We start from the raw sequence: 12,619 nt of genomic DNA, 5'->3' as shown, positions 1-12,619 counted from the left end.
AATATCAAAGGCAAATGGTTTTTATGACGCTCAAATATAAAGACGACATTTATATAATACATTTTACAGTCCCATTATTACTTGTATCCTATTTCACAGAATGTATCCATCCATTCTCCTGGGCCTGGGCTATAATATGATTGAATCAGTATGTTTCAGTTTCAACAATGCCATCAATGCATTTATTATGAGCTTCAACGAGTGTGCATTGGGAATTGGGATGAGTCACAACACAAAAAGTAAGAAATATCAAGAAAGTAAATTCAAATAATATACTCAACTGTGTATGCCGGCAACTACTCTCTGTGTCAATATGAAAAGGAATAACGGGACACTTGACAATGTACCAGCTGAAACTCTGTAGATCACGTGATTTTCACAGCGTCCCCTATAAGACTAGCAATCGCACGCGCAGTTTAAAATATTTTAGCGGGAAATTTTGTGACAACCTTTCAAAGCATAATGATGATTCTTTTTAATCTACCTAATATACATTCATTTAGGGTAGATTGTAGATTAAAAGAATTGATATACTTCTAGATCTGCTAAGCGTTGTGCGCCGTAGGATTTCGGACATTTTTTTTCTCCGTAACCAAGTTGAGTTCTTAGTTCATTCTCAAGGCATATGACGGTATCCGCAACGATGCCCGGCGGTTTTGCCCAATTGTTTAGCCACCACTTTAAAGATGTACCTCACATTTCTTTCATGATTTCCAAAGTTTCGCTTTCTTAAAAATGTCTGATAAATGCCTGGTATTACCACCAGTCAGTTTTTTTTATATCTATTCAGTTTTATGTTTTGAAGTACCCTCCTAGACTGGGCGCGCAGTGTCAGATCAGAGGTAAAACAATGCACTATACTATTAATAGAGCTCCAAACCGTTACTTAACACGAAGAATCAGATACCTATACACACAAGATACAAATGTAAACCGTGACAAAAAGGTTCAAAAACTGATTAATTGATCGTGGAATATATGCACGTGCAGCTGACCGACTCCAAAAAGTAGTGTATTATTTTCACGAAGAAGGGATTTCCAGAAAAACACAGTGCCTACTATCATCATATTATAATAAGCCATATTTATCTTACCCAACAATTTAGAGGTTTTCTATTTTACATATTCATTTTAAAATAGTCCCGTATTGCATATTCTGGATTCATGCATGTTGATTGTTGTTTTTATAAATGTCTTCTTTATAATAATAATGATATACTATAGCGATTAACAACATATATTTTTAGGTTCTGTTTTAATAATTCTATATTGCTCTACAATTGATGTATTTACTTTACAAGCCTATTATCTACAGCATAACAGTAAAATTTAATATAAAAATATGAAAAGTGAGTTAAGATTTTGACCCCAAATCATAATTTTGATACATTCATTATTGTCTGAGCAAAGTAAAATTTTTTTTGAATTTTTCCCATTATTTTCATGAGAATTGGAATAGCAGCCTCAAAATAGTACTGGTAGTTGTAGAATGTCTTTGAGTTGATAAAAATATAAACACAAGCACACAATATGTCTTCAAAATTTGTTTTTACAATTTTCAGCCAAAATTTGGGACTTTTTTGGGTTGAAATTTCAATGAGGGAAAAGTGTTTCTTTTCAAAGTAAACTTACAAAAGGTTAATTTTTTTCAACGCAAAGACATTCTAAGACTATCAGTACTATTTTGAGGCCAATGTTCTAATTCTCTTGAAAATTATCGAAAAAATTCAAACAACTTTTTGATTTGCTCAGACAATAGCTTGTAATTGATTCAGAACCTACAGGTTAAAACCTACTTTGATGCAACTTGAATAGATAGGCTAATCATAAAATTACGATTGAACTTTGAGTTATTTGCAACAACTAGAAACAGTAATTTTGATGTCTAAAAACTGATTAAATTATATTATATTTTTTGAGAAATATTTCCAGGATAATATCCCCTCCCAACACCCCAAAAAATATTTTAAAAAAATGGATTAAGATAATTGAGTAATATATACATTGATATAATTAGAGATATAATGAGAAACAGGAGTAAAGAGTAAAAACTAAATTGAACTAAAATGTGCACAGATGAAATGAATATTTACATTATATGAATAGAGTAGCTTAAAGAGCACTATTACAGAAAGTAGTTTTAAAAGTATAACATACAATAATAACAAACAATATAACAAATTTTAAATTAAGCCAAAGATAATCCTCTTTTACGCATTTGTGACTCAAACTTTTTATCGGCTCTGTTCACTTCAACTTTACGGCGTCTGTCTTTACTGAAAAAGAAAAAAGTGATGAAATTAATGTAAAAATAGTGTCTTTTTAAGCATCTGAATTCATATTTTGGGTAAATTTATCAAAGAAATCCTTGGAATAATTCACTTTATTGGAATAGTTGATCCTAAAAATTCAAGAGATTGATGCAGTATATGTTGCTTTTTTTTTCAAATATAAATTATGACAGTTTAGAAAAAACAATGTAAAAAACTTTTGAAGCAAGTACATTGTATTCTGTAAATGTTAACATAAGATCAATGAATACATTGATGTTAAAACTTCTAAAGAGGATCCTGAACTAATAGTTTTATTACCAAATTGAACAAAAGATCATATGATTGCTGAGGATTCTTGGAATTCTTGCTCCTACAAAAGTTTTAAAGCTTACATTGTCTGTGTTTGTGGTGTTTTATATGATGTCTTGTCTAATGTTTTATATGCTGTGTTGAGATCTAAGGGTTTTAGTTTTCCTTTATGAGCTTTCCATGTCATAGGTCTAGATAAACTAGCTTTCAAATCAAAGGATGGTTTCTTCATTGAGCTATTCAAAACTGATGTATTCAATCCTTTAAATTTCAAAGGGGTTCCTATAAAATAAGAAAGAATAGTATATATATATATATATATATATATATATATATATATATAATTAATACAAAAATTATCAGCTAACATTAAGAAAATACAGTTCATTTCTGCCCTTCTATAATAAATTTTTGCACAGAATCCTGTGAGCATCATTACATTACATTTTTATTTTTGAAGCCACCTATTGCATAGTAAGCTCATAGGCCTGGTATTTTTCAAAAGACTATTATACCAGTTATAACTGAGATCTTAAAGCTGAAATGATAATGTACCTCCAGTTATAAATCCATCACCAATAGATAATTTGTTAGATTTGTGAGTGATATTGGTTAGTGAATTAAAATGTGGTGATGATTTAACAGTTGATGATGGTTTTATGTTTATTCGTGGCTTAACTAGGGTTTCTGCTGGTGTTCTTGGTTTTGCTGTTGAATGTCGTGATGCTGGTGATTTAGGTTTAGCTGTCGACTGTTGTGATGCTGGTGATTTAGGTTTAGATGTCGATTGTTGTGATGCTGGTGATTTAGGTTTAGTTGTCGACTGTCTTGATACGGATCTCTTACTGATGTTAGATTTAGGCGTCTTAGATGATTTAGTACTTTTTACTCCACTTGATGTATTTGAGACAGTTCTAACAACTGGTGTAACAGGTGTTGGTTTACTGGTTGAACGTGGCGTTTTATTGTTGGACTGTACAACTGGAGTCTTGTTAGCACCAAATTTCAGATTCAAATTCTTAGTAGAAATGGTTGATGGTTTGAAGCCTTTTGGTGATTGAAAAGATGAACGAATTGAATCTTTTCTTACTGGTTTCACAATCTGAATAAACAAGTAACAACAAATATGAGTTGGCAGTTGCAATAATTCTAAAATTCAAGAGAAATTGATTAAGTTCCTTCAGTTTTCAATAAAAATGTGTAAGCTAATATAGATTATAGGCTTGCAATATTAATCAAGATCAAGAATGAACTTTAGCAGTTAAATAATGAAATGAGTTACTTATGACATTGGAATGCTCTAAGATAACCTATATGGTTTCCAACAATTCGCAGTGCTTTTAAAAAATCGGTGCTTGATTTTTCTTTTTCATAAAACTTGATTTAATGTTTTACCAACTGCATGCTGAAGTTGGTCTTTTCTTGTCATACATTTAAACATTCTATAACTGAACTTTTTGGTGTATTAAAAAATATATTACCTGAGGTGTTTTTGTATTTTTCAATCTATCAACAGCTGTCTGTGTCTCTTTCAGTAACTTATGAACTGAATTGAATGATCCAGTTAAACCTTCAGCCCTTTTCTTTCGTTTCTCCATATACGTCTCCAAATTGTCCCATCTAGAAAACTCTTTCTTGTGTATCTTTTTCCAGTCTAAAAAATGTTTTCATAGCTTATGCCGAATTCATCCATTTGATACAATGGAATAAAACACAAAAATGGAATACAGTAAATGACTAAAATAGTGACTCTTAACTAGATGGGAAACACGATATGAACATATCTATGCCCTACGATATATACAAATCCATTTTGGTGCCAGTAGTTCAATTCTTCAACCAAATTTACATTCAAATCAGATTCCATCAAAATATTATTATCCAGTACATTTAATAAGGTTCACATACCTGGAGTGTTGGCTTTCTTCTTATCAGCTTTTTCACCATTTTGTCCCACAAATGCTGTGAATCTTGGAATATTAGAGACTTGTGAACTTGTACCAGGATCTATAAGGAAGAAATGGTTTATAAATTATTCTTTCTTGTATGAAACCAATTTATTATAATTGTCATCTTAAAAAAACAGATAATAGTTATATTGATCTAGGGTCAATAATGGATAATCAACAATGAATGATTTCAAGAATAATTCATGTCTTTAATTATATACCTATATGTCGTGTTGATTGAAAATTTTCTGCTCTAACTATATTTTGTTTTGATTATGTCAAAGATATACATGTACAAGGAATGATAAATTAGTCTGATGGCCATATTAAGGCATCCCTATGATGCCATTTAAGCTAGATTATCAGATTTTTTGAATCACCAATATGTCAAAACTACAGCTCTAGCTTTAATGCATGTGTTTCTATAACAATGATATTCACTTACTTTCGGCAACCTTTTTATCTAAAGCCTCTAATAAGGTAGCTTTCATCTGTTCACTTGACAGTCCATCCATAGCCTGTAACATACTTTTTACACCAGGACTTGAAGACTTTCTCTTGCCTTGTTTAGGTGTGTTATTTTTAGGAGTATTATTTAATGGTGAGGATTTAGTCAATGATGTTCTAGTTGGTGTATTAACTTTCGGTGGAGAACTATTTTTTCTCACACGTTTTGCGCTGGGTTCAACATTAACTGGTTGCTGAAATAATTGTAGAATTTTTCTTCATTAAAAAATTAACTCATAGTTGGATTGTCATCTGAAACTTGATGAGATGCAGCAGCTGGGCTAAGTCTTCAAGGAGGTAAAATTGATGCTAAGATGAAAGTCATTGTTGGAAACAAGCAAAACTTCAAAGCTAATACCACCCAAATAAATTGGCACAAACCTCTACGTTTTCTTTCTTTTCTTCCTTAGAATTACTTCTTTTTCTTTTAGGTGCCAGTTGTTTCTTTAATGCTTTATTATTTAGAGCTGGTGATTGAATAGGTTGTTTTTTAGCCCAAACTGGAGATTTAAATGTAGTCGGCGTTGATTTCAAAGACTTGACTCCCAATATTGTTGTTGACCTTCTTACAGCAGGGGATTTGATACTGGCAAAGGGAGATTTAATAATTGAAGCTATGACAGGTTTTTTTGGCACTGGTGATTTCAACTCGACTTCCCCCTTTTTGGATTTTTTACTTTTTCTAGTTTTTCTGTTTCTTGTCTGTCTAACAGCTTGTTCTTCTTCATTAGTCTAAAAGGTAAATTATCAAGGTATTAAATTCTAAACACAGTGAAAAAAAAAAAAATCTTTTAAACTACATGGAATAAGAATAATTTATAACATCAACAATTTACATATTATATTTGTTTTAATATCTCCCAAACACATACATGTATTATGGTACTGATGACAACAAAATATCATTGATATTGATATTGATCAAAAGGACATACCGGTACCTACATTTTTTCCATTTTTTTTTCTTTTGAAAGTTTTGCTAATTAGAATAAAAAATTACCTTTGTTTCATTAGATGTATCTTCATCATTTGATGTGTCAATATCTTTCTTCTTCCTTCCATCTTTTCGACCACGAGATTTTTTAATTTTTGGAGAATTTTGCTTCTTGGATTCCTAAAATCAATAAATAGCTAAGAATCTAGTGATCATGTACTGCTCTGCAGCTAGAGTAAGCTTAATGCAATCAATGAGACTTCTTTACTGCAAATCATAGAAATATATGCATCCATCAGTATCATGCACCTATAATAAAACTTTGTTTGAAAATTTACTAAATGCCAGTCTAGAGATCTAGACGTTTAATTTCAGCCCAGTCACATTCAACTACTTCGAGTAATAATAATAAGAGTCGAGACATACCTGTTCAGTTGATGAACTTGATGAACCATGGTCTGTAGCAGTGTTACTGGCATCACTTTCATAATGATCTTTTAAAGCTTTTCTTAACTTTTCAACCTGAAAAATAAATCATGAAAGGTAAACCACTTATTAAAAGGCTAAGAATAAGACTATCACTTTCGTCATTGATTATAATACAGGCCGGTAATACTTTATAGGCTATAAAAGTCAGTGTCTTGGTTTCTGCGAGTCCACTCTGACAAGAAGTGCACCATGTTATTTCTTTTTAAATTTGCATGCGAGTGTGAAAATTCATATTTTTAAATGCCATAATCTCCATTCACATGTAAATTTAAAAGAAATGACATGGTGTACATACATTAAACTTGATACGGTGGGGTGGCTAACATTTGCTATATCAACGTATTTATAAGCTTACAATAGATATAAGCTCATAGTCAAAAAATTTCATATCGAAAAATGAAAAAGATTATTATTATTTGTTTCATCATACATAATAAGAACATTCCAACTTTTGATTGCAGCCAGTGTCATGAAATCCTGTGCTCCAATTCGCAAGTATCAAGACTCAAAATGACCTTGCAGATATATCTAAAAAAAAAAGCAACTTTGTCTGAGAACATAAGTTACCATACCCTAATGATAGGGCCCCACACCATACACCTTTTTTATTTTGACCATATCAATCCAATGGCAATGACAGGCCAATTTTAAATCAATTTAGATATAGGCCTAAAATGCTATATCATATGTACTTAGTCTAATTAATTATTAATTTAAATATCATCACTCGTGTAAAAATTGTCCTTCGCCTAGTTTAGTTCACCTTCATATTAGCCCGAATCCCTTTCGCCTTCGCCAGCTTTTGTAGCTCGTGGTATTTCAAATTTTCCAATTCATTGATCCCCATCATCACAAATATTTATACGGTAAAATGGTGAATAAATTTAATAATAACAGTAAAATGTTCGTGTTTTTCTTGCGGCGCCTTTGTTGTCGGAAGTGGTAACTTTAGTTCAAAATATGCGCAGAATGATTTGATTGGTTGATGTTTGGTAAATGAGAGTTATGTACCTTGTCATGGCAGACACGAGTGTTGGGAGTAGATATAAACAATTTGTCTTTTTTTAATACTTCATTGAACTAGAACATTATTATCATATTAGTAGTTTGATTTTGAACGTTTTTTACAAGACAGAAGTCTGTTAAGAAATTGATGTAATCGTTGTTCGTGTGCTGATTGAATATGTATAGGGCGTTACACGTCGTCCACGTCTAATCTACACAGAAATAGTATTATGATAGGTCAAGGTCGTTACTATTTATAAAACAGGTATAGCTTCAGGTATTGACTGTAGTACAGCCTTACTGATGGCTTAGACTTGGTGGTTGTAAACATTTGGCAATCTTAAGATTGTCTTTTCACATCTATTCAATTTTTTTCGAACTAATCATGGCATCCAAGTCACTTGCTAATGGAGATCTTAATCGTGAGATTGATGCAAAAGACCTCAAAACCAGAAAAGAGGTGACCAATTTAATGGGAATGTATTTGTTAGTTGCTGGAGCAGTTACCATTTCTTGGGTTCTTGGATATTTAGAATTTTCCTTCTTGTGGGTGTTTATGCTGTCAGCTAGTCTTTTCGTTGTGTGGAAAACTAAAATTGGAAATATTATCAGACGTCATTTGGATTTTGAAGAAGATAATTTACATAGAAAGCGAGCCTTGAGACAGAGTGAAAGTGTTGAATGGTTTAACTTTTTATTGAATAGATGGTAAGTGTTATGAAGACTTTGATCTTTTCAACAAAATGTTATGCATGTTTTTGTTTAATTTTGCCGGTTTTTATTCTTGCAGTTTAGATGAAATAGATATATATTTTCCATCATTAAAAACACATTTTTATTGCTCTGGTGCATGCTTTAAAGTTAAAACATTGTTCAATCTGTGTATATTTAATATTATGCAGCCTAACATAAATTATCCCAGCTGTTGAAAATTTAAACTGGTTTGTGAAAAGCTGAATAGTAAAGTATAGCCAGTGTAACTACTGATCCATACAATTTACATTACCGGTACTCTATATATATCTAGATCAATATGACTTTCTGCTTCATTGCATAGAGAATAACCGGTATAATGTACATTCAGTCTATAGGTTAAAACTTGCTTAATCTGTATATAAGAATATTTAACGCCTTAATGGCCTAAATCCTTATCTTTATAGGCTTAGTTTAATGCATTTATGGTTAAAAATATTAGATTTGTAATGCACCGAAGATCAGTGATTACAACACACTTGTTGAGACTTGAGCTTTGAAACAACACTTATTAATCAATCATGAATCAAGGCTCAGTTTCAGAACTACAGAAAGAACATTATTGATAAAAAAAATACAAATTAACTAGATTGTCATAATCAATGATCCTGATATTTTGAATTTTAGGTCCCATGAGGTCTTACCTTGGGTTAAAACTTGAAATATCATTTTTATACCATACCTTCAAAAGTCAAAGTATTGCATTGAAATGAATAATGTTCACAGACAATACACTGTTAAGGGAATGTTCATACTTATAGATATCACCAGAACAGTCAATAGATAAATCAATAGCCCTAAAAATTGAAATGCCAGTGCATGTGCTTTTGTAACCTTGTATGTCTTCAGTATAACCTCAGATTGCTAACAAAGAGTAGCTTGAGAGTGATAAAATGTAGGGAGATAATTATGGATATATCAGGAGTGATTTATGACTAGTGTCTAAATAAAAATTTATGAAAATATTCTTACAATAAATTTTTTTGTAGGTGGGTTTTTAGTACCTATTCTATAGAAGACTTAGTTAAAAAGAGATTAGATGAGAGGCTAATTGGTATAACTCCGTCCTTTATAGGTTTGTATTATTTTCTCTAACTTCATTTGTCACCCGTATTACCAGATTTAATATCATATTTCGATGAAAATTTTGAGGGTTATGTTTTCTTAAAAAGGCATTAGGTTGTAAAGTACCAGGACTATCCAAACTGCAAATTTGAATGACTTACGACGTATGACTCACATAATTATTCACTTTCAACTTTGTTGAAACAGCACCCCTTAATGGTAAATAGATGGGACTGTGACACTAAATCCAAACAACTTTTTAAGAAGCAGCGAATTGACTCTTCAAATGCTTCTTGCTCAAGTGTGTTGATTGCTAAGTTTGGAAATCATATGAAATCATTAATATGGTTATTATCTCAGGGTTAACCAAGTGAAACAAGAGTAAAGAAATATGTAGTAGTTTCAGAATGTTAAAGAGAGGGCAATTTGCTTCATAAATTTGAGGAAAATTATTCATTGATTCTAAAAAGATTCTATTCAAATTAAAGTAATACAAAAGGAAGAATAAAAATCTTGACAAACAAGACAATTCTGTTAATCTAAATCTCATCTAAAGTATGGTAAAATCAAGATCAAAAATTGTATATTAGTGGACTCCTCAAAGAGAAGTACCATCAGGTGTCTCGTAAACCCTAAACACCATGTGTGTTTTGTGCGAGACACCCACCATTAATATTTAGGTCAACATCATGAGATACAACCAGATCAATTCATGCCTGACCAAACAAATCGCCCAAAATGTGCAAAAAAAAGATTTGTTTTTATTTATCCAAAAGTTCATTATAATGACCATAAAATTTCCCAAATGAAGTGTGAAGTCTTCATTTCAAGTAACCTTGCTTAAAGCAATTTCAAAGTCAAACTTAACCTCTGGCCAGAAAGTCTTCATAAATTGAACAAGCCCTGGCATAGTGAATGAGTTGTGAAACATATACGCCATAAGCTGGTGACTGAGGTACGTTACTGCACATGAATGGAAAAGTTACCCCCTACTATGGTATAAATAATGCTGATAATGTTGAATAGATACTGATAACTGTAGATGTTAATATATTGGTATTCATCTATTGTCACATTGAATGTTCTGCTTCAACTATTCAAAATACGCTCAGGTATGATTTGATAATAGGTCATACTTGATAAACATAATTCTACCTCTTCAAAATATATAAATCACTTAATATCTCCTCTATATACACTTAACTTTTCCTGTTGAAGATATTGGCCTTAAAATCTATTATTTTAAGTACAAGGTATATATGTTACTTGTATTGTGGAGGCACACTTCAGCTTGATTATTATTTGCCTTAACTGCAGATGGAGCTAAAATTTCAGTTCATGTTTATGAAACATTTTCTGTCTGCAATCAATCAACATACAATATCTCATGCCATGTAGAATAAAATTGCACTTGAAACCTGTGATCATGTTAGACCAAATTTATGCCATTGCTGCGCTTTAATCAAAGAGGACCAAATGCAGTATTTTAGTCTTAAGTCTGTATTGCATCAACTGCTATGAGCCTACAAGTAGGCGATACTATTATTTGAATAATATTTAGAAAAGTTTAAAATTCAACCATAATTTGGATGGGCGGTAGATCTTTAATATAATAGTCAACAAAATCTTGGCTTGTAAAAATGTTTCCTGAATGTAACATTTTATTAGTAACAAAGTATTTTAAAAGGTTGAAACACATAAAGTCAGTGGAAACTATGTTAAAATATGATTAATATTATGAAACATGTCTGATTTGCCTTCACTAGATCAGATTTGAGATTAGTTTATTCAAAGGTCAAGATATCAATTTTATTTTCTGTCTAGGAAAGTACAGGTTTTATCATCTTCAAAACAAAGTTTATCTTGACTTCTTTATGGACTTTTCTCATACCACGCAAGTTTGTGAATGCATCGATTTGATTGCATTGTGCACAAAGGAATACAGCCAATCAGAGTCCTCTACAGAGAGATTGTCAACAAATGAACCATATTGGTTACTGTCTTTGTTTGTCTAAGGTTCTGATTGATTGTTTCCACTAGATTACAATCAAATAAAATTGCTGCATTTTCGAACATGCTTGATACATGTTTAAGTCAAGACATTAGATGGACTTTGTTATAACTTGACTTTATGAAGATAAGGTTTAATAGGGCTATTCAAGAATTATATTGTATTAAAAAAAAATTTAAAGGGTTTTTTAAGGCTTTGTTGATGATAAATTGATGTTTTCAAAGTAAATAAGAGATAAAATATTTCCTACTGGTACTGTAGTTGAATTATTATCAAATTTAATATAACCATAATTAATTTACTTACATATGGCATTAGAAAGTGGAAGGTTTTTTTTCATATTTTGGGTCATATTATTGCAGACCATCCTGCTTACTATAGAATTAATATCATTGTTTCCAATGGAGTTACAATGTTTAAATGTAAATCTAGAAATTTATGCAAGGTCAACTGGATTAAATGGTCTTGTTTATTCCAGGATATGATGTTGACATTTGACTTTGACATATATAAACTTGTTACTTCTGTTGATTGTTATTAATGAGAGATTGTTGGTGAATGTGAAATGATTTTTACAATCATCTTGTTATTCATTTTATCAGTTCACAGAGATTTCAAAGCACTCTTTAAGATGAATAATAATAAAATCCAGTATGTAGAAGTTGTGTATTGATGAAATATGAGATATCCTATAAAAATAACCATGTCCTAAATTCAGACTTCCCACTTCCATGATTTCTTATTACAAAGTATTGTATATCAATATTTTCATATAAAATCATGAACCTGTTCATTTCATATAATCTTACACAAAAAGTGACAAAATTCATTATTTTTGATCTCATCCTTTTCAATGAATATTTACATTTTTCGAAAATTACTGACAAACCAGATGTCACTTTTTAATTCTGAAAAGTCATATGAGTAGTTGTTACAGTTCTATCAACTGAAAAGAGCAAATACCGGTATTTAGAGGATTTATTCCCTTTGAATGAGTTTTTAATAAAGAAGTGTAAGAGTATCTTCACAATGGTCAAGGTATTCTGCCTTCATCTTAAAAGATGAAGATGTATTGCCTTGATCATTGATCTTGCTTATCTAATTTATCTCATATATATAGATCATACCAATGATACAGAATATGGTATTTGTTTAAAATCAGTGGTAGAGTGGTAGTGGTAGAGTAAAATGTTGCTAGTAAAGCATGTGGTAATGATGAATTACTTGACCTATAAACATACTAGTAAATATAGTAGGCGGTGTCCTATAAATATTCTACACCAATAAATAATAAACATACTTCAACCTAGATAGTAAAACTATA

At 31.1% G+C, this 12,619-nt stretch overlaps 2 protein-coding genes across 2 annotated transcripts; one reads left to right on the top strand and one right to left on the bottom strand.

Annotated features, from left to right (window-relative positions):
• Positions 1 to 1,254: 1,254 nt before the first annotated feature.
• Positions 1,255 to 7,397, bottom strand: LOTGIDRAFT_238228 (hypothetical protein). The gene is made up of 11 exons (XM_009049448.1): positions 7,225 to 7,397; positions 6,399 to 6,494; positions 6,039 to 6,152; positions 5,420 to 5,770; positions 4,977 to 5,232; positions 4,491 to 4,589; positions 4,064 to 4,236; positions 3,138 to 3,684; positions 2,666 to 2,864; positions 1,737 to 2,276; positions 1,255 to 1,422 (listed from the first exon to the last, which is right to left on the bottom strand). The coding sequence occupies exons 1-10, from the start codon at positions 7,309 to 7,311 to the stop codon at positions 2,189 to 2,191; spliced, it is 2,010 nt and encodes a 669-aa protein (XP_009047696.1). The 5' UTR covers positions 7,312 to 7,397; the 3' UTR covers positions 1,255 to 1,422; positions 1,737 to 2,188.
• A 454-nt stretch (positions 7,398 to 7,851) lies between these two features.
• On the top strand, positions 7,852 to 9,658 carry LOTGIDRAFT_172554 (hypothetical protein; the record flags this gene model as incomplete). The annotated part of the gene is made up of 3 exons (XM_009049447.1): positions 7,852 to 8,174; positions 9,209 to 9,294; positions 9,645 to 9,658. 3 exons carry the CDS (start codon positions 7,852 to 7,854, stop codon positions 9,656 to 9,658), a joined length of 423 nt encoding a protein of 140 aa, XP_009047695.1.
• Between the last annotated feature and the right edge of the window lie 2,961 nt (positions 9,659 to 12,619).

The sequence above is a fragment of the Lottia gigantea genome (assembly GCF_000327385.1).
Source record: "Lottia gigantea unplaced genomic scaffold LOTGIsca_136, whole genome shotgun sequence".
Lineage (NCBI taxonomy): Eukaryota > Metazoa > Mollusca > Gastropoda > Lottiidae > Lottia > Lottia gigantea.
This window is presented reverse-complemented; position numbering and strand designations above follow the sequence as displayed.